The sequence below is a fragment of the Rhododendron vialii genome, chromosome 6a (genome assembly GCF_030253575.1).
Source record: "Rhododendron vialii isolate Sample 1 chromosome 6a, ASM3025357v1".
Classification (NCBI taxonomy): Eukaryota; Viridiplantae; Streptophyta; class Magnoliopsida; order Ericales; family Ericaceae; genus Rhododendron; species Rhododendron vialii.
Genome location: NC_080562.1, coordinates 33623931 through 33650205, shown reverse-complemented (window position 1 = coordinate 33650205; position 26275 = coordinate 33623931). Strand labels below are relative to the sequence as shown.

The window sequence follows — 26275 nt, the reverse complement described above, 5'->3', positions numbered from 1 at the left end:
GCGTTGTCTCAAAATGGGATGGTCATCCGTAGGGTGTTCTAACTCTCTGTCCTTTTTTTTTTTTGGGAAATGATATTGGCACTCCAAAAAACAAAGCAAAGTGACTTTGGAGTTACACTGATTTTGGAGTGTCTGCATCAATTTTTGGAGTGTCAATATCATTTTCCTTTTTTTTTGTTTGGGTCAAACAGAATAGAATAGATGGTTAACTCATTTGCTTATATCCCTCCTCCAGCTAAAAGGAAAATGGAATACTAGAATTTATAGTCCCAAAATGTTTGTCCTCCTTAATTAGCCATCTCAACGCACCTTATTGCCCTCCAAGTTATACTTGCAATCAAATGGTATAACATGGGTACAGTTTTCATCTCAGTCTTGAGGTGTACCATTTTGGAATATACATAAATTGGATTATAGAAATTCGTAAAAATGAACAACGAAATTTATAATCAACTGATTTTTTTTGGACAAATTATCTTTCATTGAAATCAACATTGATGTGGTTGAATCAATCGTTACATTCATTTGATTAAATTAAATGATTTGAACTGCTTGCGGGTCCAATAATTAGGTAGTGCACTCACCCCTTCTCTTGGAATGTTTTTATTTTTTTATTTTTTTCACGACAATAGTTGACCAAGAAGAAGTCTTGTCCTATAGTAAGGTCTTCTTTCACGACATAATCTTGGGCAAGTTGTTTCTAGTTCGGCATCCCTTTAATTTAGCTAAATTTAGAGTACAGATAATTAATCTTGGCTATGTTTGATTTTGTTTAATTAATTCTCAAACACAACGAAATTATGAAATAGTTTGGTATTTTCTCAAGTTTTGTGTAATCTCAAAATGGGTACGGGGTTCCAACTCTATGTTAAACGGAAAATGGAATACTAGAATTGAGCCATCTTAATTATAAGAAAAATAATTAAGGAAAATAAAAATTAGCCATCTCAACGCACTTTATTGCCCTCCAAATTACTCCTGCAATCAAACGGTATAACAACATGTGCGCCATTTTAGAATATATAAATTGGAAAATCCGTAACATGAAATACAAAATTATGTCGAAATTCTTAATCGACATTGATTTGGTTGATTCATTCGTCGCATTGATTTGACTAAATTAAATAACTTGGATTGCTACCGGGTCAAAACTTTAGTTAGTGCGTTCACCCATTTTGTTGGAATGTAATATCTTCCTTTGTTTTTTCTTCACGAGATTATGGCTGGCCGAGAAGAAGTCTTATCCTACAATAAGTTCTTCTTCTTCTTCTACAGCATAATTAGGACCAAAAAAACTGCGTTCCCATCTATAAAAATAATTGATGCGACCTAAAATTGTTGAACATTTTCGTTATTCTAAATTATGGTGGTATCAATAAAAACTTCATAATAATAACACAAATTTAGAGTTGTGGGCCTAGGGACTACCCTACATATGAACAATGAATCCATAAAGTGCCTTTCTATTTTATGATGTTAGCTTTGCAAGTACTTTTTTATCCTTTGCGCAAGGTCTTTTCATATGATTTTTAAATATTGTAACTTCTTCAATATTTTTGTTCTTTTGTCGTCAGAAGTTAAAATATATATATATATATATATATATATATATATATATATATATATATATATATATATATATCTGATCTTTTATTAACACTACCTAATTTTGAAATAGTTTGGTATTTTCACAATTTTGGTGTAATCTCAAAATGGGATGGTCATCCATAGGGTGTTCTAACTCTCTGTCTTTTTTTCGTTTTTTTGGTCAAACAGAATAGAATAGATGGTTCTAACTTATTTGCTTATATCCCTCTTCTAGCTAAAAGGAAAATGAAATACTAGAATTTATAGTAGCAAAATGTTTGTCCTCCTTAATTAGCCATCTCAACGCACCTTATTGCCCTCCAAGTTATACTTGCAATCAAATGGTTTAACATGGCTACAGTTTTCATCTCATTCTTGAGGTGTACCATTTTGGAATATATATAAATTGGATTATAGAAATTCATAAAATGAACAACGAAACTTAGAATTAATTATTTTTTTTGGACAAATTATCTTTCAATGTTTGGTTTGTGTTTTGAAAAGTTTTTTGAAAAATAGTAAGGGTAATAAGTGGAGAGAGATAGAGAGAGAAATGTTGAAAGTAGGGAGAATTTTTTGAAAAATTCTTTTTGAACAAGAAAGAGAACAAGGAATGATTTGAACTGCTAGCGGGTCCGATCTTTAGATAGTGCACTCACCCCTTCTCTTGGAATGTATATTTTTTTTTATTTCACGACAATAGTTGACCAAGAAGAAGTCTTGTCCTATAGTAAGGTCTTCTTTCACAACATAATCTTGGGCAAGTTGTTTCTAGTTCGGCATCCCTTTAATTTAGCTAAATTTAGAGTACAGGTAATTAATCTTGGCTATGTTTGATTTTGTTTAATTAAATCTCAAACACAACGAAATTTTGAAATAGTTTGGTGTTTTCTCAAGTTTTGTGTAATCTCAAAATGGGTACGAGGTTCCAACTCTATGTTAAACGGAAAATGGAGTACTAGAATTGAGCCATCTTAATTATAAGAAAAATAATTAAGGAAAATAAAAATTAGCCATCTCAACGCACTTTATTGCCCTCCAAATTACTCCTGCAATCAAACAGTATAACAACACGTGCGCCATTTTAGAATATATAAATTGGAAAATCCGTAACATGAAATACAAAATTACCTCGAAATTCTTAATCAACATTGATTTGGTTGATTCATTCGTCGCATTGATTTGACAAAATTAAATAACTTGGACTGCTAACGGTTCAAATCTTTAGTTAGTGCGTTCACCCGTTTTGTTGGAATGTAATATCTTTATTTTTTTTCACGATTATGGCTAGCCGAGAAGAAATCTTATCCTACAGTAAGTTCTTCTTCTTGCATAGCATAGTCAGGACAAAAAAAGCTGCATTCCCATCTATGAAAATAATTGAACTTTGGCCCCGTTCCGCTAAGATTCTTGTTTTTTAGATAATTATTTTCCATTTTACGCGACATATCATTCTTTCACAATACATCACATTTAATTCAAAAGATAACTAGTATAAAAAATGAAGGGAAAAAAAATAGCATAACCATCTTCATACCAATTCGTATCTTTGAGCTTTAGGAAACCTAATTTACTAAGACCACTAACATTCATAATTAGAGACCATAAACACCATACAAAAAAGAAAAAGAATTAGATGTCTAAACTTGAAAAAAGAAAGGAAAATCGAAGAAAGAGTGCCTAGTTTTACGCGTAGCGCCAAAATAATAATATTCCACACGTGCAAGTAATATCCATGTTTCTAAATTCTTGATCCTTCCGCCGATTTGGATAAAGCTATATGCAAATTAAGAATTCAATCAAAATACAGTAGCAGATAAAAATATCCGCATTCACACATTACTATTGTTTGTTTTCATGTGAGCCACAACTCAGTGCTTGTTATATGTCAGTAAGGTAAATAAGTATTTATTTAAAAATAAATACTTATATTTTGAATTAAATGCGATGTATTGTAAGAGAATAACATGTCTCATAAAGTAAGTACTTAAAAAATAAGAACCTTAGCGAATCAGGGGATTCGTACGTGTTTTGTGTTTGAAATTGTTCGATGCACGCGAACTCCTCGTTATTTCTTGCAACCTACACCCATCAAAAGTCCGAATTTGCGCACAAAAGTATGTGCACGCAAGCTATCCATTCAAAATTGACGGGTCGGGAGTAATTAGTTTCCAATAAATGAGCATTTAAATCTCTTCTTTTTCAGTGGGAGAGAGATATATATATTATTATTCCGGTAAGTAAGCAGGGTATACTGGGAATAATGGAATTAAAATCCTGTCCTCCCCATAGTAAAGAGTGCCAGCGAACTAGCCGGCTAGCTAGCCGCTGCAAACTTGAAGTGTGTTAAGCCCATGGCCACAAGAAGGGAGAGCCCTTTTAGCAACTTAATTACTACTCCTACTACTAGAGGTCATTAAAAGCATCATTTTTCACGTGTAGCTAATTGGCCGTAATCTTCTGTACAGTGGTAATTATTATTATTATTATTTTTTAAATTAGGCAAACAGAGAGATGCAACAGAGGTGTAGGCATGTTTAAAGTATTACAGACCCTAATCAACAGAGAAATCGGCGAAACACCCTAATCAATGATTTGGCTTAAATTAAGGCGCTTCCTAATCCAGAATTCCTCTATTAGAAGTGGTTTATACATTGAAACAACCAGGTACAACGGAGTTGTAGAAGAGAAGTACGTCATTTCATACTCATAATACCACTCATCCATAGTAGAACATTAACTTCGGTTCTAAACTTCTAATACAGGTGCAGTGGTGTGGCGTGGCAGGAAAATAATCCCTGACGGAAGTGATAGGTTCATTTTATGCAAAACAAAAGGAAGAGAACTCATTTTGAGATTTAGGGTGGGGGTAAGTCACCCTTTTCTTGTTAGGCTACATTCCTAATTCTATCACGTAGCTTGGAAAAATGCCCCTCTGTAAACACAAAACTCAGGGCCGGATTTGGGCACGGGTCCATCAGGTCACCACCTAGGATCTCCGGTTTAAGGTGCAAAATTCAGGCCCCAAAATATAGTAGGGTTAGTAAAGAATTTACATATCTCATGTGCATTTTTGAAATTTCAAAATGGTTCGGCAGTAAAGGAGTTTTGCTTCTATCCTCTAGGTCTTGAGTTCAACCCACAACCATCAGTCGCATAATTCTTCAAAATGCCTTACGCTCGTGCTCTCAATCATCGCATTGAATAAACACTTGAATATAATCTTTTGGCAATTTCGTTGGTCTTTTTCATACTTAACTTGTCTGCAGTTCCAATTCACTTGGCTTGGGCCTATTACAATTTACAGGTTCTAACTCGATAATTTAAGTTGTTTATTATCTTCAAGTCAATTGTTCCTTAACTTAATCTGAAATCGATAAACCACTATCAAATCAAATTCTTCCAAGAAAAAAATGAACCGAAAGAATACAGTCAGTCTATTTTGTTGGACAACTAACGATTCAAAAAGCTACGTAGTTACTAGTTTTTTTTTTTTTTTTTTTGCGTAGATATATTTACTCGACGAGGAAGGACCTGTAATATTTCAAATAAAACCCAATAAGGAGCTTGGACCCAAAAGCATCTATTTCCTCTTTGTAGGTGGAGATAGAGACGGATCCATACGCATCACACAGGATGTGGACATTACAAGTAGTGGAAATTAATGCCTTCTTTGGATAGTGATTTGAAAAAAATTTCTCAACTCAAAAAATACTCATTACTCATATTTCAAATCGTTACTCACATCTATCTCCAATCATTATTCTCATTTCTTTTTCTATCTATTTTCAATCATTATTCTTACTATCAATCATTACTCTCATTTCTCTTTCCACTCATAACCCTGCAAAATTTTTCAAAAATTTCCCAAAAACTCATCGAAACACAACGTAACTATGAGGAAAGTAGTACTTTCCTATAAATGAGCCTTTTTTTTCTCTTCATTACTGCATTTATTTCGGCACCAAATAATTGTTCTAATTAAATTCGGTGCTTTCCCCAATAAAGAATGCCAGGGAGGCTGCAGTACAAAAGTTGAACTGTTGAAGTTCGTGTTAAGGCCACGGCCACAGAAAATACCCCCTTGAGCTAACTTTGTTTTAGTAAGTACTACTACTAATTAGTGGAAAGTCATTGAAGGCAGCTGTTTCCAACTGCTGTTTCCAACTGCAGCCAGCAGCAAAGGTCGTTTAGTACTAGTTCATTTACTCGTGGAACAAGAAAAGAAAAAAAAAAAAAAAAATATATATATATATATATATATATATATATATATATATATATATATATATATATATATATATATATATATATATATATATATCAGTCCCCTTCAGGTAAGGGCGCCCTTACCTTGTTAAGGTAAGGGCTTCTCTTTTTCTTCCTTTTTTCGATCGAATTTCGATGATCCGAGCCGCTCAATGTGTTCAGAACGTGATTTTAAGGGTATCCGCAAGAAATCAGCAAAAAAATATATTAGGAAGGGCTTCATTCGAACAGTTTTTATTTGAACCGTTCGATAAAAAACAAACAAAAACTGCTCGGATAAAGCCTTTCCCGGTCATTTTTTTTGCAGATTTCTTGCGAGTACCCTTAAAATCACTTTCTAAACACATTGAGCGGCTCGGATCATCGAAATTCGATCGGAAAATGGGAGGTCCTTACCTTAACAAGGTAAGAGCGCCCTTACCTGATTGAATCTGTATATATATATATTATAAAAAAAAGTGGTTTTGGTCCATTTATTTAACAATGCAGGTACAACTTTACTAGAGAGTGTTGCGCTGAAGCCTCAAGCCTGCATATAACTTTGGGCTGGACATTGGGAGCTTCTAACAGTACTTGGAATTAACAAAGCCGTCCAAGGCCCCATACGTTGGGCTTTTGATGGTATTGGGCCGGGGTTTCTTCTGAGAGAGTGTAGTTGTTTTATTTCATTCCAGTGCACCCAAAAAAAAAAGAGAGGACTAGCTAGTCACTAATATTAAGAAGAATAATCCATGTTTTTGGGTTGGGGTTAGGACAGTGTTTGGTTGGCGTATTCCTTTTCATCATGAATGGCCAAACAAACGCATGGAGTATTTTTTTCCCCCCTTAGGAAGCACCGAAACTGGGAATTTTGTAAGCTTATTTAACCTCGAAAAATGCTACAAGACTATAGTACACACTCTTATTCTGATGCGTATAATGTGTAGTATCACTTTAAATAAACTTTGGAGTAGCATTTTGTATGCAATTCATAAAATTTGTATGTATAAGGATTCATCACCTTTGGAAAGAAATTCGTAACATTTATTCCGAAATTCATCACATCGAAACAAACTCTCATGACATACAGATGTTAGGAATTGCTATCCAAAAGCTGCGAAACCAGACTGATGTTATATATGAATTTCATACAAGAGTCACGAAATGTTATGATTTCAAGGCGCGCAATTCAATGGGTGCATGTGGTATGTGCCCAATAAGGGATTTTGTATTGCAGCATTTTTCATAACTTCAATGAAGTTTCTCTTATGGGTGATGAATTAACTTCGAGTGCGGCTATTTCACAAAATAACTGATGCCAAAAGTGAAAAGATGGCACACAACGTATCAAACCAATAGAATAGTCCAATACCGACTCCCAACTATTTATCCATCCCATTAAGTATCTTTTTTTATCCCCATAAAGACACCAATCGTAATAATCCAATCCAAAATTTGAGATATTTTTTTGATGAATGGAGTAAATACGTCCCCAATTCTGAGTTGTTTATAAGGGTATATGTTTATTGCTTGGGTGGTAACTCACATGTGGAAGTCATGTCTCATGGGTGAGGTGCGTAGTGAAGCTAAGGTCAACCAAGCAAAATGAAATAAAAGCAAAATGGTAAAGGGAATCTCACCTATGGAGGTTAGTATTTGATAATTAAGCATGTTCCATAAAATAAAATAAAAATAAAATAAAACTACAAAGAACATGAATTAATTAAAGAGGAGGGAGAGATGTTGGAAAAAATACAGAATAATTGGATCGATAATTCCATAAACAACTTCCATTATAGATGATAAATAGATTATAGATTACAAAAAGAACTGAAACAAATAAACGTAAAAACCAAATCGAGCCTTGTAAACAATATTCTTAAATGGTATATTCACCGCCTCATCAAAGGATGTTGGGGGTTGATCGGCGTCTATCTCTTAGAATAGAACGACTAAACCACCACCGTTAGAATACAAAGACTAAAATACGAATGGAATTGTTTAGATTAGTTCATAGTGAATATCCTCTAAACATTTTCACTTAAACTTCAATTGGAAACAAAGAGGCGATTTGACTTTGAACAAGTAACGAATATTACCTCCTCCTCCTCCTCCTCTCTCTTTCTATATATATATATACCATGCATTACATAATTTACAAGTACCCAAACACTTCATTCTTCATTAGTCTAAACAACCGCCCAATGGCACCAAGATCAAACACATCACTCAAAAAATTGTACTACTATTTACTCTTCCTCTTAGCAATTTTTGCACGCTCATCAAAAGCCTATGATCGCCTTCAACTCAAAGAAACCAACTTGACAGTCTACTTTCACGAGCTCAACTCTGGCCCCAACGCCACGTCCGCCATAGTCACCGGCATCCCCAGCCGGGTGTGGTCCTCCTCCTCCTTCGGAACCATTGTCGTCGCTGACGATCTGATTACTGCCAGCCCGGACAAGGACTCGCCGCAAATCGCACAGGCCCAGGGCATCTACACCACGGCCTCGCTCGATGGTGGCACCGGCCACGTCGTGTTTTCCATTGTGTTCACAAACCGGGAATACAATGGTAGCACATTGGAAATTATGGGACGGGTCTTTAATAGGGCCAGCGATGAGACTGCCGTAGTTGGGGAAACTGGTAAATTTAGGTTCGCTACGGGATTCGCCAAGTTCGGGGAAACTGGTAAATTTAGGTTCGCTACGGGATTCACCAAGTTCGAGACCGTTTCCTTCGACGCAACGCTGTCGTCCGACGTGAATCGGTGCAACATTACCGTCGTGCACTATGGAGGGTGATAATTATGGACTTGCATGTACAAAGAATTCAAGAAGATGCAAGGGCGTGGTCATGCAACATTGCACTTATCTTTTTCGGTTTTTGTAAACAATAAAGCTGTGGGGACATATGAAATGTACATATATCATGTACATATATATGAGTTTTATGGGGTCCAACTCAGGTTTCACAAAGATGATTCGAACCGCTTATTATTTTTAAAATATTTTTTTATGAAACCTTGTAAAAAATCAGCTTAACCATATATCGGTAAGGATTTATTCTAAATTTGTGGGGGCAAAACTACTTAACTGCTTAGTTTTTCCCTTACGAATTTAGAATCAATCTTTATTGTTATCGGGTTGAGCTGAGTTTTTACGGGGCTCCATAAAAAAATATTTTAAAAATAATGGACAGTTCGGATCATCTTTGTGGACCCGAGGTGGGGCCCACAAAATTCATATATACATGGTATGTATTTCATATGTACACATAACAGCACTCTTTTGTAAACTTATTTTTCTTCTTTGTTTTATGTGTTTTGTTCGTTTTTCTAAATTTTTGTTAAATTCGTGTGATATTGTTTGGATTAATCATCTATCTCGATGAGAGGAGTCTAAACAATACAAAATTATGACCAAAAGTAAAAAAAAAAGTTCACTAAAAACGAAAAAAGTATCAAACAGTTGTCTTATTTATCTAAAGTGCCGTCTTAATTGAATTTTTTCAATATCGGCCTATATTTTTATACTTTTCTGATTCATCCCATTGAGATAAATGATAACCCCAAAAATTACGACAAAAAGCTGTACAAAAATTTATGGAAAATAAAAAATACAGAAATAAGTTTCAAACTTGTAAATTTACAACAACGTTATAAGCTGCCTATGGAGGAATTAGTTTAGTTTTATAGTAGGTTTCACATTGCTTCACTATCTAATCTGTTGTAATTTTATCTTGCATCAATTACATCTTCTAATTAAGCTACTCAACTCAATATATTCCAATTTCTTTTCAGCATTTTCCATCTACAGCCTTGAATTCCCAACGTGCTAGGTACCGTTGTATTCCTATGGAAATTAAAACATGACGTGGGTGTTTGCCCCATCTAGCGATGACGTGGTATAGATGCCTTGGCCGGCCCTGTGATTTTGGGGGCGAGTTCTTGTCTGGATCAGAGTGATGTAAACGATTAAAAATTGACACGAACATAAAAAAAAAAGACAAACAAAATAGGACGGAAGGAGTATTATAGAAAAATCTAAAGTTAAGTCATCTCGGGGTCAAGTCTGAGAAGATTGAATTTGTATATGTTAGACTATATATGAGATGTTGAACGTCTTAATAGTTGTGACTATGAGCCAACAACTACATGCAGCTTGGAACTATTCTCTTGGTTTATCTGTAGAGTAAGTCTACAGTTACCGATCGGGAAATCCCGATCGGAATCCCGACGCCCTGCTGGGCACGCTCCGGCCACAGGACAAAAGATCCGATCCGTCCAATAATTCTAAAAAAAAAAACCGAGTGGGCCTTTGCAAGAATAAATGGCATCCGACGTGTATAAGTGGCCGATCCAAGCACTCCATTTTTGTGTTTGGATCAGCCAAAAACGGAGTGTTTGGATCGGCCAAAAAAGGAGTGCTTGGATCGGCCACTTACACAAGTCGGATGCCATTTATTCTCGCTTAGGCCCACTTGGTTTTTTTTTTTAGAATTATTGGACGGATCGGATCGGCCATCCGGTGGCTGAAGAGTGCCCGGCGGGGCGTCGGGATTCCAATCGGGATTTCCCGATCGGTAACCGTAGACTTTCTGTTATGTATGGGCTTCTGTACCATCTTAATTTGTTACCATTTCTTTACGGCGATTTAAGTTATTTACCCAAATTGAAAAACTGCACTCAAAGTTATATATAAATCGTTCTTACTTTCAGCGTTCATAGGTTGTTACCAGTAATTAGGGGCTGTTTGGACAAATAATTAAGCTGGTTTTCCCTCCAAAAATGAGCCAAAAGCTGACTTTCCCTCCAAAAATGAGCCAAATAATAAGCCAATAAGCCTTAGCTTTTGGCGGGAAAACCAAGGGGGATTTTTTGTCCGAACAAGGCCTTAGATACGAATGGTTCCCACAATAGTCTGACTATATTTCTCAATTTTTTTTTGAAGGAGAAGCGTGGCAAAGTCGGTGTTAGATTGTGAAGTACATACCAAATACTACTAGTGAATTGTATATGAATTACATATATTGAAACCGGAAACAACGAACAAACTCTTGACCTCCCAGTGATATACAAGAATTTTGGCCAACTGAACTAGCTAGTCCTAATTGGTTAATTACAAATTACTTACCCAAAAAAAAAAAAAAAACATAATCTAAGTCGTATAAAAATTTAGGCACATCATTTACATTTTTAAAAGGGAACCAAGCGCGAAAAATTCCGAGCTTCTTGTTTTGTTGATCAGCTTGATCTCCTTATCACCCTAGTATATATACTCAACAAATACCTTCATGCTGGTAGTTTACAGTTATTAATTTAGTGTTGTTATATACAGTATATAGGAACCAACACTAGAAGTATATCAAAAATTCAAAGCAAATTATATCACATAAAAAAAACTTAGACACATAAACTATTAATCTTATACTCCTAGAAACAAAGTGTGAAAACCGTGACCTCCTTGTTTTGGTGATCATCAATCGTCAACTTTGTTCTTCTTGTTATCCAACTACTCAAATATTTTACATCGAAACAAACGGAGCTAGCCTTAATGTCGTTAGGAACCAATACTAAGAAGTATATGAAAAAGTCAAACACATCTAAACAACCTTTTTTTTTATTCATCAATACATTCTTAAACCTTATCTGCCGATAAAAATTATAAAGAAGACCTAATCTTATCTAGTAGTATTTTATTGAGTAGACACGCGTTTACTGTTAGTTTTTAAATAACGTAGCTTGATTCGATCGGCCGTCAAAATTTGAAAGGCAGCTGCTGGGTATTTGCTGTTCGTCCTAATTTTTACGGTATGAGGGATTTGTAAACAAAACTAGACAAAGATGTAGAGGAAATTGCACACGCGTATTCACTTTTTGGGTGATGAATTAACTTCGAGTCCAGTTATTTCCGAAAAAAATAGATGCCGAAAGCTGACACACATACAGAATAGTTCAAAAGCTGTTTTAATTTGGATCAAATGAAGTCATCACTTATATAATTATATATACATCGACTACTCGATCGTTGATCAACATGACATTCGAAGGGAAGAACACGGACACTTAAGTATGAACGAATTGAAATCTTGTTAGAATTAATAAGAGTGAATATCCCCCCCAAGACAAGTTGAATTAATGGAACTTTAACTTGGAAACAAATAAAAAAAGGTGATTTGACTTTGCAACAATGGGGTTCGCTCATATCACTCTTGACGTAAGTGATCGCGATACCACATCAGTTTGTCCACAACATGAAATTATATTCCGACCATAGTCACCCGCCCTCTTGAGGTAAGCGATGATATCAGATCTGTGCGTCCAATAATATGAAACAAAAATGTTAACACACCGATCACAGATGGCTTCCCAGCCGTCCGATATCTGCCTATGTAGCACTATTCTATCAGGACATAAAGTTTTCTATCCTTAATTCTCTCTTTCTCTCTACGCATATATAGCTGTAGACCATCACACCATATTACATCAATTACAAGTGCCCAAACACTTCATTCTTGCATTAGTCTAAACCACCGCCCAATGGCATCAAGATCAAACACATCGCTCGCAAAGCTGTCCTTGTTCTTGCTTTTTGCAATTTTTTTAAGTTCATCAAAAGCCTATGATCGCCATCAACTCAAAGAAACCAACTTGACATTGTACTTTCAGGACTTCTCCTCTGGCCCAAACGCCACGTCCGCCATAGTCACCGGCATCCCTGGCCGGGTGTGGTCCTTCTCCTCGTTTGGGACCATTTTTGTTGGTGACGACCCGATTACAGCCGGCCCGCACATGGACTTGCCCCAAATCGCGCGGGGCCAGGGCATCTTCACCACGTCCTCGCTGGATGGGGTAAATGCCCACATCACGTATTCCATTGTGTTCACCAATCGGGAATACAATGGAAGCACGTTGGAAATTCAGGGACGTGTCTTTAACCTTGCTAGCGCCGCAGAGACTGCCGTAGTTGGGGGAACTGGGAAATTTAGGTTTGCTACCGGATTCGCAACGTTCCAGACTGTTTCCTTCGACGCGACGCTATTTTACTCGGTGACACAGTGCAACATTACTGTTCTACACTATTGAGGATCGATGTTAATTATGCACTTGTACAATTTTTAAAGAATTCAATAAGAAGGGCGAGGTCATGCAACATTGTAGTACTAATTTTGTATTGGCCTACCTCAGTTCGTATATCACTCTCACATTTTTTTTTTGAAAATCCCTTGTGTTGATTTCACTCAATAACGTTTATCCTTGACGAAATTGTATAATGTCTTGTTTTGATTGGACATGATAATTGTAGATGTCCGTTCTATGGGCGGCTGCAGGATTTTGAGTTAGCGATAACAAAGACGTATAACAAAATATTTTGCATACAAAATACTATACCATATACAATAAAGATATTTATTTTGGCCAAGCCCAATTTCTGGCGAGCTGTTGTCGCTGCTTGCTGTTATCGGATTATTGGTGACAGAAAATGCTTGATGCCATGTTGGTTTAATTCTTTCTTTGAGTTAGCTAGCCATCGTAACTTCTGACCAAGTGGAAATTGCTAAGTGGGTAATGTGTGCAATTTTAATTTAGTGCCAATGGTAGGTGATATTATACTGTAGTATATAGCTAACTTTGTGTCAAAGACTCACTCAAATGGCTAAGCGACTGATGAAGGATTTGGTACTTGTTATTGATTTATTGATTCAAAATCCAATAACTGGGCTCGGGGAGGCCGCACAACATTCGTGTTGTGCATTGAACCGGGGTGAATCGGGGGATAGGCACTGTCCTGATGCTATAAGATTCTGCCTTGATTATTTTTTCTGCCCAACATGTTTGGTGAATCGCAATCCCTTTTGCTAATTAGAAATTTCCTCACTATTTTTCTCTAGCTTCATTCTCCCTCTATGTAGTTTGTACTATCATTTGTCCACAATTTATGTGTTTGTTGTATTAAGTTGGCGACCACAAGCCAAAAATAGCTCTAGCCATTTTCCAGTGGGTTCATCTCTAACTTTATGATGGGCATCCATAGTCTTCCCTACACGGCGAGTGCACACATGGGCCACAAAATAGCTGCTAGCAAAGCTAAGAGCAAAGTCAACTAACAGCTGCTAGCAAAGTCAACTAATGCTAGGGATCAATTTCACTATCCACTAGCATGGGCGAGTCCCAATTAAAGCTAGAGCAAAACTCTGTATGAATTGGCTCCAAAAAAGTTGATGGCACCTAAGGAGTTCCGAACATGAGATTTTAAGAGGGAGCAATCTCCTAAGTCACAGACCTTGATCACGAGGCCATCCCTCGAGAGTTAGTCTCCACTTGAAGATAGTCACCCAACTTCTATTGGGGGCCCATGCAAATTGGTAACGGACGGTTGTCGAAACTCCACAATGTATTTAAACTCCCCTGCCGACTGATTGAAAAATAACTTGTTCAAATTTGCCTGAAGTGCAACCATAGAATTAAAAGAGCAAGCGTATAATTGAATCCAGATTCCAAGTTTGTAGTGAAATCCAATGAAGTGGTAGTCAATCATCTTCTCCTTTTCTAGCTATGAGAGATATGAACCAAGTACGTAACTACAGCAAATTGAAATCGGACAGTTCACTCTCCCTTTTCCGTGAGACAAACTAGGCTAGTTTGGAACTTGCGGAACCTTATTTTTGGTACTAAAAGAAGAGAGGGAAAATTTTCAAATCTCAATTCAACTTTTCTCCCAATTTCTCTTCAACTCTCTCTCAATTTTTTCCAAAATATTTTTCCTTTCTTTCTCTATATTCCAAACAGATCTTAAGTCTTAACCCCAAGGGCTTCACCTGGTGGTATTGACTTGGGACTTATGGGTTTGCTCTATTTTAATGTCTCATATTCGATTTTCCTTGCCACCAACTCTTGAGACCACCACACCCTGCGCGTAGTAAGCATGTGAAATAGTTGTGAGAAGGGCTGTAGGGATTAGTCCGAGATGCACGCAAGCTGGTCCGGGACACAAAGTAGCTAGAACTTCCTATTTAAAGTGGAGACTAGCTAGGAGTCTCAAGTTCTGTTGGCAACTTCCCGACGCCCCCCTTCTTATAAACTAGTGCGGAGGAAGGCAAAATATTCAACTTGAACTAGGGATAGTAAGTTAGTAACATGCAGTGTTCCATAGGCTTGGGCTCTTTGCCTATAACTCTAAGTGATATTGCCCATAATGGCCAAAACTGTAACTCTTGCCCATAACTCTCTAAGTGATACGAGTATTGCCCATAACTCTAACTCTTAAGTGGTTTGTGAGGCCATGAGACCAGATCCGCGAAATCTATCTATTTAAATAGGGGCATTGTGTAGGGGGCCAAATTTCCCTCAGATCATAAGGTCCAAAAGGGGTACAATCATATCTCGGAAGGACCATAAGGTGTTATCTTTGTTCCTATTTAAGTTTCGGGACTTTCATTTTATTATCTTGCCAAAGCCACGTCATTATAGCCAAACGATTTCAACAAGTAAAGTATTATCCCATAAGTATTGCCGAACGTTTGTCTTAAGTACACTCGACAGTTCTTATTATCGCTCGGCAGTTCTTATTATCGCTCGGCAGTTCTTAGTATCGTTTGGCAGCTCTTTGTATCGCTCGAAGGTTCTTATGTGGACGCAGTAAGTTGTGATCTTCTACAAGCTTCCTTTGCACTTTTTACCTAGCTTACTCCCTAAGTCTCCTAACTTTCCATTTATAGTAAGTTTCTATTAATAGCCTTTACTTAGTCGTTAAGTTTCACTCACCTCTTTCTCTATATAAGCAAAGCTCTCCGCTCAACTAAGGTACACAACACTCCTCTCCTCTCCTACAAAAACGGCTTATATTCCTTGCTTTATGTTTCGTTTTATCTTTCCCGAGTACTAACTAGCTCGTCGGAGGCTCTACCTGGATGAACCCCCCCTTCGGCTTGCAGGTGCTAGGCTCAGTGGCAACCACCCCAAGTTCGGTAGAAATTTCTCCAGACTCGGCGAGCCCCCACACCGTTCAACAAAAGGAGGAAAGGATTTGAGTGGAATTTATCCCCCACACATTGCACCAAGCGATCAATAACAAGTGAAAGATCACCTCTAAATGGGTCCGAAACCGAGAACACCGCCCACCAAATTGTCCTTACTCTTCCTCCTAGCAATTTTAGTATCTTCATCACGAGCCTTTGATAATCAACTAAAAGAAACCAACATGACACTCTACTTTCAAGACTTCGTTGGCGGCCCCAATGCCACGGTTGCCATAGTCACAGGCATTCCCGGCAAGGTCTGGTCGTTTTTCAGTTTCGGAACTATTTTCGTCACCGACGATAAGATAACAGCTGGCCCTGAAAAGAACTCGCTGGAAGTAGGACGAGGCCAGGGCATCTATGTGACCTCCTCACTGGACGGGGCGAATACTCATGTCCTGTTCTCCATTGTGTTCACTAGTAATTAAGGAATACAACGATAGCACGTTAGAGATACAGGGACGTAGCATACAACTTGCCAGTGTCAGAGAGAGTTCTGTGGTAGGGGGCACGGGGAATTTCAGGCTTGCCAAGGGAATTGCCCCCTTTGAGACCATTTACTATGACGCGACAATATCCTACTCCGTAATAAGGTGCGACAATATCCTACTCCGTAATAAGGTGCAACGTTACCGTGCTACACGCTTAAGGATAAGGTGCAAGTGTAAGGCATGTGTATTTACCGAAAGATGACCTAATATGAATAAACTGCACGGATGCTTTGAATTACTATCATCATAATAAGATGTGGCTCTTTAATTTCCCATCTCATTGCGAATACTCAAGTCGGTACACATTAGCGGTGTCAATTGGGTCGGCCGACCCAACCCATTTATTTTCGTGCTTAACGTCACATAAAGCGCATGCAGGAGCACGAGCGTGAAAGCGTCTTAAGAACCTCCAAAACAACTAAAATTAGTGTGCGAGGATTGAGAGCGCAAGTAGATACCGTTTGAAGTATTATGTGACTTAGGTCACACGTAGCTTGGGCCATTTATTAATAGGATCCTCTCCCGTCCCTTTCTAGACGGTCCGGTCCAGCCCACTTCTGGGCCCTTCCCCGGTCAGTTTTGATGATGGGGAGCGTCCATATTTTAGAGATCGTTGAGAACATTAGGCATGCCAAAATTCATGTTAAATGGATACCGTTTAATCTGTTTTTGAAATGCATTTATCTCTAAAAAAATGGGTTTAAAAAATATTGCAACACTGGATAAAAACTCATTTTTTAAAGATAAATACATTTTGAAAACAGATTAAACGGCATCCAATTAACATGAATTTTGGTGTGCCTAATCTTCTCGACGAGCTCTAAAATATGAATGTTCCCGATTACTAAAACGGACCCATGAAGGGTCCGGAAACGGGCTGGACTGGATCCAGTCCCTTAAAGGGACCGGAGAGGATCCTGATCCTTATTAATTGGGCAATGCCGTGTCGTGTCAGTGCAATGTTAGAATACTCTAGGCCCAGGACACGACTACTTCCACTGGAAGTTCCACAATTAGCAAATAAAAATGGATCTAACAGCTGCCTCCATCAAAATAGTCGGGCACAAGAAATCAACTGAATGCACCGACAGAAGGAGACAAGCAATGGTCCTGTGCTTGTGTTGTGCGAGTGTTGTACCTACGCCAGTATCGCCAGTATCGGGAAACTGCCAGTTTGGTGCTCGTACTTAAATGGGACTGGGTCGTACCCATGACGTGTGCCCCAAAACGACAGCCCCAACCCAACCTTCCTATAAGGTGCCCGTGCCAGCCTGGCCCAATCAACACCTCTAAGTATATTATATTTTCCTTTGGACACGATGCCGAAATAACTATTCTTCCTTCGAAGTTTTTACCGGGAAAAAAGAAAGAAAGAAAGAAGAAGAGGAAGACAACATACAGACTCAGAAATGAAATCACTTCCCCAGAAATTATACTCAAAATTACCATAAACAAACGACATACAGTTGCTTCGATCAGTTTCAGGCACTTCAAACGGTCAATTTACAGAGAATACTATATGTGCCTCTTTTAGTTCCTATCTTTCTACAGAGGTATGAGCTAAACCGTAACACCGCCACCTCTAAACCAAACATCAAATTCCCTTAAATGGAAATTATTAAATGGGAATTAGAACCCATACAAAATATAAGCAAATTTCTTGTTACCTTATGTGTTCTTCTTGTTATCAGAATGAGACAAGTTCTGGTCAATCGACTGTAGCTGATTTCGAAAGTTTTGATTCTCCTCCAGCAAGCGATCATACTCCATCAGGAGTCCCTCTGATTGGCCGTTTAGAGCCACCACATTGGCTTCTGCAGCCTTCACCTCTTTCTCTGTTGTTTCACATTCAGTTTCTAGCTGTTTGACCTTTGTTTTAAGTGAGGAGATCTCATCACCCAAGACTTTGAGCCCGTCTGAACTGTCACTCTTTGTATCTTCCATACCTCGGTTTTGCTTCTTTGCAGCATCCATGGTCTTCCTGAGTTTTTCAAGTTCCCTTATGTAGTGATGTAGTCTATCAATCATTAGTGAGAGAAACAGCAAGAATCCTGCACGTCATGCACCCATGAACTCAAAATCCACATATGGATTTAAATCTTGATTCTTGACTATTCATCAATGACAAACATACAATGAAAGAATCAGGCATCGCGGGTATGCCACGTCATTACTCTATTTACAGGGCAGTTCCATAATCTCATTTAGGAATCCCTAAGCAAAAGTATAATACCCCAGCAAACTATTAAGTAATTCAAAAGAAAGTGTTGCAATTGTAGACAGGAGACAGTGCTTTTGACACCACAATCACGAGTCTTCAAAATTAGCATACTGTAATCCATAGTTCCATACTACACAACGGACTGAGATGAGCTTAGATAGAGCAAATGAAGTTATCTTAAAGAAACCAATGTAAGTGTATGATAATACCCATTCAAGGTGCTATTAACTATCAAGTATCAAAAGTTACAAGCCAGTCGACTCTCACTACTATTATTTCATTTAGCTTCTCTAAAAGTAGAAAGCAATCCAGCCAAGAATGGGTGTGGACGTGTTGGAGACCTCCTTCTAAATAGTTAGGCCTAATAAACACTAGCATGGGAGCAGTTGACCATAGATACTGCAGAAGTCACTACACGTCTAAAGCTATTCCTGATATGGGCAATACACACTGTAGAAGTGATTCAAACAAAAGACCAAACATTTAACCATTACTATCCCAAAAGAAATCGCTAATGCATAAAACCCCGGCTTCGAATCCCAGCAGAGTTGTCCAAGGGAGTTTAGGACCTTGTCAAGCTTGGAAAGCACGTTAACCACACAGATTTCTTGAGCTTTACTTCCCAGCTCAACAACTATGTGACACTTAGTTCAAACATATTTCTCCAAATTAAATGCAACTCGTGTTTGAATCTTGAGTTTGTAGGGAGAGTTCACAAGGGAAAACAAAATGGGTGGAAAATGTACTCAAACATGTTTTATTTGTGAAAGTTTGATTCCCTGTTTTTCTTCTTGTTCCAATACAAACTGCATCTTTCCACAAACTGGATGTTGCCTTAGTTATTGAAACATTTGATAGTGTTGTAACCAAATTATAGGATAATTGCTTGTTCATTTGTGTTTGTATTGAATTTAAAACTTACCATATTTTTTGTGGATTATCTGTTCAAATGTCAAAGGTTTTCTGGAGGACATGTACCCCTTATGAATATGAACATAATGGTTTCAAGCTGCAAGATGCATTTGTTGAGCAACTTCAAGTTTCGAGCACACCAACCCCACAAGAACAACACAAAAAATGTGCCGCTAAACGAGCCACAACAAGTTTAAATCGGCCAAATTCCACAGCCAATGGATCAGTTAAGGCCAAGATAGAAAAGTTGAAGAACAACCTTAACACAATCGAGATGGTGCTTTCGGATCGAGTTGAAACAGAAATCGGATGCCACCGACCATCGCTTGGCAGACATCGAGATGGTGATTTTTGGAGATAAAACAGAAACATGATGCCATCAAGCATTGCTTGGCAGCCATCGAAAATGCTGGTGTGGGTAGAAAACCAGAGGTTTCCACACTTGTGACCAACCAGATCGTGAACTCTTTGAAAACAAAGAGCATTTCCGAAAGGGTTGTGAAAAAACAGAAGTCGGTAATGCATAAAAGTGCTGGGGGATCAGTAAAAATCGTTGATTTGACTGAGAAAAGTGGTGAAGAGGTAGCAATTGATCCAAACTTGAAACTTCTGAAACAGAAACATGATGCCACCGAGCATCACTTGGCAAGCATTGAGATGGTGATTTCGAAGCTAAAACAGAAACATGATACTTGGTGGTATTCGGTTTCTATTTCAGCTCCGAAATCACCATCTCGATGTTTGCCAAGTGATGGTCGGTGGCATCTGGTTTTCTGTTTCAACTCCGAAAGCACCATCTCGATTGTGTTATGGTTGTTCTTCAACTTTTCTATGTCGGCCTTAGGCCCTTAACTGATCCATCGGCTATGGAATCTGGCCGATTTGAACTTTTTGTGGCTTGTTTTAGCGGCACATTATTAGTGTTGTTCTTGTGTGGTTGGTGTGCTCGAAACTTTAAGTTGTTCAAGTAATGCATTTTGTCTGCTTGAAACCATTCATGTTTGTATTTATAAGGGGTACAGCAACGTACATACAGGTCCTCTTGAAACCCTTTGACATTTGAACAAAGAATCCACAACAAATATGGTAAATTTTAAATTCAATACATACATAAATGAACGAGCAATTATCCTATATTTAGTTACAACACAATCAAAGTTTTCAATAACTAAGGCAACATGCGGTTTGTGTGGAAAGATGCAGTTTGTATTGGGGGAAAAAAGAAAAACAAATAATCAAACTTTCACAAATAAAGCATGCTTGAGTACATTTTCCACTCATTTTGTTTTCCCTTGTGAACTCTCCCCACAGACTCAAGATTCAAACAAGAGTTGCATTTGATGAATTGCATTTAATTTGGAAATATATATTTGAACTACGTACTCACAGTTGTTGAGCTGTGAAGTAAAGCTCAAGAAAGCGGATCAAAAAAAAATAAAAAAGTAAAGCTCAAGAAATCTTTGTGGTTAAAGTGCTTTCCAAGCTTTACAGGGTACAAGACAACAAATCTTTGTGGTTAATGAATTACATATGCGGAGAAATTTGCACGTTTAGTGTATACAAACAAAAGAAATTATAACAATAACCAAACCCTCTCTTAATGGAAGCACATCACCCAAGCCACAAACAACTTAAATGCGTCGGAAACTTGCATAACCAGCAAAATTGAAGAACAGCCAAAGTGGCAAGCATAGTCAGATCACAAGAATCGAGATTATATTGCAAATAAAGTTTTAAATATCAGCCGATCACGCACATTATCGGCCAAGGACACCCAAAGTCGTTGCGCCGCAAAATCGAGCAGAGCTCCGACTGAAAATAGAATATACATCAAGAATCATCGGCAAATACCTAACGGTTTTTGCGCCAAACAATACGGTTACACCCCCATAAACAGATGGGATGGAAAGTCGCTTGCGTGTCTGACCATTTCTGTCACTTATCGGTCCGTTTCTAATTCACGGATCAGTTCAAAGTCAATACTCGACCGCTACAGGTGATTTAGGCACTTTAAAAGTTTTGGCTACAGATATACCGGTGTGCTTGTAACAAAGTCCCTAAAATTTGCTGACATATAGCTAGGATCATATGACACACACACAATCATAGACACACGGTGATAAGAACATATACGAAGCGGTTATTATATGCACAGAGGGTGTGATTTTTACCCATGAAAGAAGCTTCAAGCATGTTCCTGGCGAGAAGGATCTGGTCGGTGGGATTGATGGCCTCGATCGGACGGCGCTGGATCTCGGCTATGTTGTAGACGGTGACGGACATCATGGCGAAGAGGACCCCACCGACGGTCTTGACGACGAGAGGTCCTCTGCCTCGCTTAAGGCGGTCCAACCCCATGATCACCAGCTTCCTCAGAGGAGTCCTGAAGAGAAGGATCAGAATCACCAACATGGCCCCCAAAGTCGCCGCCAAGAATAGCTGTATCATCTTCAACAGTCACTCTCTTTTTCTATCTCTACCTCTTTGTGTGTGTGTGTGTGTGTCTGGAATTTCTCACACTTTCCCTCTCTGGTTTCACCGACGCTCTGGTAATTGTGGCAATTACGGGTTTATATATATACGTGTGTATATACACATACAAATACATTCAGAGAAAGGGAGAAAATAAAGAGCGGTGCTAGTACTACACCCAAACTCACACTCAAACACACACCTACCACTCGCATGAGTGGTGGGTCCCACACACACTACACACTGTAGTATGTATATGAGGCCCACCACTCATGTGAGTATGGGTGTGTATTTAGGTGTGAGTTTAGGTGTGAGTTTGGGTGTGTCACTAGAATTATTTGAAAATAAAACAGCCGTGGTACGTGGGGTTTTTTTTTTTTATAATCAAAAGGGTGGAGGAGACAACCAAAGTAGCAATCCTTTGGGCGTGACCATAGGGACTTTTTACCTGCCAATAGAATGTCCGGTTCGAGCCATAGCTACCATCCGTGAGGACGGACCATCACCATGACACCACCTAGTGTACAGCTGGTGAAAGATCTCTCCATTTGGTCCACAAACGAGGTTCAAGCATCCGCCGGGACTCGAACTCTCGCCACCAATTGAGCTGCCACCTCGGTGGTGCCGTGCTACGCTCACCCCTCCATTTTTACTCCTCTTTTTCATTGCTCTCCATGTGGAGCTCGGGCTATTCATGGTTTGGTTTTGGGTGGATTGGTTCGGTTTTTAAGCGGAATTGCATATGCCAAATTGTTGTTTTCTCCATCTGCAACCGTCCGTGAGTGTTTCACAGTTCGGTTGGTTTGATTTATGGTTTAGGCGGTTCGACTTGATCGGTTTGGACGGATTTGAAACAGCTAAGTACTTCGAAAAAATCTAAAAAACTTCCAAAATTTTGCATCTATAAAAATGTTACATTACTCAAGTAACATTTTTAAAAATAAATCACGTTTATATCTGCTCTAAAAAACTCTTTGAAATAAAAAAATCAAAGACCAAAACACACATTCATATTTACCTCATCCGTCACTCATCCATGAGCGTTGTTCGGTCGGATTGGTATGGATGTGGTTTGGGTGAATTTAAGCTTGTAATTTATTTTTTATAAGTACCAAAATTTTTAAAAGTATAGTAGCACAATAAAACATAATACCACTCTGTATTGCCCCAAGACTAACCAATAACTTTTCGTATTGACATAACATTGAAATTTCTATGTTAATAACAAGTAGCATGGTATATGGAGTACTATCGAATTTATCAGTACTATTTTGGTGGGGCTAATAGTTTATTGTGAAGGCCATAACTCTTTCTCACATTTTTTTATTTTTTACTTTGGCCGGATTGGACGGTTTGAGCAGATTGGGCAGCTCCAATCTGCATCCGATCCGCTCGCGGCGGATTGTTGTTTTTTTCATCCGCATCTATCCGTCACATACCTCAGTTTGGTTCACAGACGGATCGAATTCGGCGGAATGGTCGATTTTGGCAGTTCGGTTGATTAGTTGGGCAGCCCTAGTGGGGCCTACTTTGAACCCCACAAAAATATAATAGAAAAATATCTCTAAATTTAAAAAAAAAAAAAAACTGGACTCTGTAAAAAATCGGCTCGATAAGGACACAACATTCCACTACAATACCAAGACATCTGACTACGTGACACTGCATAATTGGTAATGGAAAAACAATCATATTGTAACCACTTTGTAACCACCAATCATATTGTAACCACTTTGTAACCACCAATCATATAGTGCCCACTTAGGTGGATGTGATGGTGTTGTGATGAAATTTTTGTATATGTGACATTATAGATGCAAATTATGAAATGCTATTGGAGCACCACACATGCCTTTTTTTTTACCACGCATTAGTGTGAGTTCCCTCACACTTATTGTATCTAAATTTGTATGGTAAAAAATGACTCTAGAGCACCACGTTCCGGCGCTCAAGAGGATTGAGTAATCACTCGAGAGGCACACTACACCATGCCTCAGACTCGATGGTAGGGTTCAAGAAAAAGTCTATGGGCAATTACTCATATTTTTTAGTCTTCTAAAACAATTGTATAGGTAATTGTTTTAATTTTTTTGTCACATTCTTTGAAATTAAGTTTCTTTCTTAACGAAATGAATTAAAAAATGTAAAAATATGAACTAAACTTTCAAAAAGCCGAGAAAAGACAAATTAAAGACAGCAATACTATCGTTTTTGGATTTTCAATGCATCATGAATCACCCACATATTCTGATAATAAAAAAAAGTACGTAACCATTTTGTTTAACTGATTGTGTAGAACAAAGGACAAATGTCAATTTTATGCTTTAATTGTACTTAATGAGCTCTTATAGAGCACTTATACCAACACGACACGATCATATGTTGGAATTTTGACACGTAAACTTCAAAATATTAAAGCATACAACACATTGACCAATACATATTAAAACATAGAATCATACTATATATATATATATATATATATATATATATATATAGAGAGAGAGAGAGAGAGAGAGAGAGAGAGAGAGAGAGAGAAAAGAAGCTCTGATTGTGTGTACACGTAGCGGATTTGGATCCTCCATCCTTTTTTTTCTCTTATTGTATCAATATCGGCTGAAGTTTGACAGGTAGCTGCCACAGCATTAAAGAATGTATCAAACGGCCGAGAAGTAAGCCACGCAAGCCCGCCAAAGAGATACAGAAGCAACGCGTCGTCCAACCAACATTTATCGTTGCATCATTCACAAAAGTATTTCAACAACAAAAAACCTCATATATAATCCCCGTAAACGATCATTGTCGCACAAAAACAATACTCCAATTTTACTACCCTTTTAATTGGAGTCTATTGGAGTATTTCGTTTCAGACATCAGGACTTTTATTATGCAAGTGTCCCGAGTGTCCAAAGGGAAAACATTAAGCATAATAAGACACTTTGAAGTACAAGTGTTTGGAAAGTATCGGCATTCAACAAGTTTCCGACACCGATGCGTGACCTTTGATGAAAAATTCATACTGCATAGATGAGGTTGATCTAATTTATTTACATATAAAAATACAAATAGGAAAATAATAATACTAAAACCCATTTTGTTGCTGCCGAAACCCAAATAGAATTTCCACTTAAATGACTTATTTGTCCTCCTAAATATTAACCCGTTCAATGCTCTCTCTTTTTGTTTTTGATCCGTAACCCATTCAATACTAGCACTATTCTACAGTTGCTTCGTCCTCTGTTTCTCATCCCCAATTCTACTATGGGATTATTCTATCTTCTTGCAACTCAACTACAAACATCCCCAATTTTATTTTGTCATTTATATAGCCACAAATCGATTTGAACAACGTTCTCCCTTCTTTACTTTTGAATCCCAGTTTTATGACCTTTATACTATCCATTTATCTCGAATTTGAAGAAATTTGTCAAACCCACTCAGCTCAGCAATGGAGAAAGCAACTTATTCTCTCACATAATTCGAGTTCTTCAAATTACAACACACATTCGAACTTTGAAAACAGCTTCGATTTATAATTAAATCCTACAATTGGCGATTTAACCATTGACGAAGCCGTTACTTGAACTGGGTTATTCAGAGCTCAAGCTCGAGAATTGCCAGCTTCAAAGATGGAGGCCACCTGGTTTTTTTGAAATGGTCCAACATTTGGAAAAGGATATTCCTAAATCTCGTACTTTATCAAACAACCAACTTTTGTTCCGTGGTTCGTTGTGACTTGACGAGTTAGCGTTGTGACTTGACGAGTCAGCCTCTATCGACGGTTGCTCAAGATTTATCGACGGTTGCTCAAGATTTCTGATCACTCTCGCTCAAGCTTGATGAGGGCTTTAATGGTATAGGATGAATTTGGAATGGGGTAATGGAGCAGTAAGGGAGGAAGAAAAAACATTGAAAAGAGGGGGCATTGGCGTTGAAGGTTGGTTCAGGACTTACAAGTTACAAGGACAAATGAATCAGTTATAGATATATTTAGTATGAGTATTGGCAGCAACAAAATGAATTTTGGTATTATCATCTCCCATAGAAATACTATACCATGTAAAAAAAACAAACAGAGAAATACTTTACATGAGCTTGTGTTGTGCACCCGTGCCAGTGTAATTCTTTGCTTTATCAGGCTAGTGCTGTGCCCAAGTTGCTTAACCAAAACGACGGCCAAACTCAGCCCACCTATATTGTTTGTGCAGTTCGACCCATATCGTGTCGGGTCCAGGGTCCGGTGGCACGTAAGCATAACATTTTCTCTTTTGAACACTTTCTCAACATAACCTTTTTTCTTCAAAGTTTATACCAAAAAAGAAAA

The 26275-nt window shown here is 38.0% G+C and overlaps 3 protein-coding genes across 3 annotated transcripts; 2 read left to right on the top strand and 1 right to left on the bottom strand.

Annotated features, from left to right (window-relative positions):
* The first annotated feature begins 8039 nt into the window (after positions 1-8039).
* On the top strand, positions 8040-8639 carry LOC131328652 (pterocarpan synthase 1-like). The gene has a single exon (XM_058361569.1). The coding sequence runs from the start codon at positions 8040-8042 to the stop codon at positions 8637-8639; it is 600 nt and encodes a 199-aa protein (XP_058217552.1).
* Positions 8640-12376: 3737 nt separating this feature from the next.
* On the top strand, positions 12377-12922 carry LOC131328651 (dirigent protein 2-like). Its single transcript, XM_058361568.1, has one exon. The coding sequence runs from the start codon at positions 12377-12379 to the stop codon at positions 12920-12922; it is 546 nt and encodes a 181-aa protein (XP_058217551.1).
* A 4834-nt stretch (positions 12923-17756) lies between these two features.
* Positions 17757-22048, bottom strand: LOC131330692 (uncharacterized). Its single transcript, XM_058364368.1, has 2 exons — positions 21651-22048; positions 17757-18397 (listed from the first exon to the last, which is right to left on the bottom strand). The coding sequence occupies exons 1-2, from the start codon at positions 21925-21927 to the stop codon at positions 18015-18017; spliced, it is 660 nt and encodes a 219-aa protein (XP_058220351.1). The 5' UTR covers positions 21928-22048; the 3' UTR covers positions 17757-18014.
* Positions 22049-26275: the final 4227 nt, after the last annotated feature.

Excerpts from the sequence above, each read along its gene's own strand:
- LOC131328651 (XM_058361568.1), top strand. The coding sequence starts at position 12,377 with ATGGCATCAAGATCAAACACATCGCTCGCAAAGCTGTCCTTGTTCTTG.
- LOC131330692 (XM_058364368.1), bottom strand. The coding sequence starts at position 21,927 with ATGATACAGCTATTCTTGGCGGCGACTTTGGGGGCCATGTTGGTGATT. Across the intron at positions 18,398-21,650 it reads GCTTGAAGCTTCTTTCATGG|GATTCTTGCTGTTTCTCTCA; the intron begins GTAAAAATCACA and ends CATGACGTGCAG.
- LOC131328652 (XM_058361569.1), top strand. The coding sequence starts at position 8,040 with ATGGCACCAAGATCAAACACATCACTCAAAAAATTGTACTACTATTTA.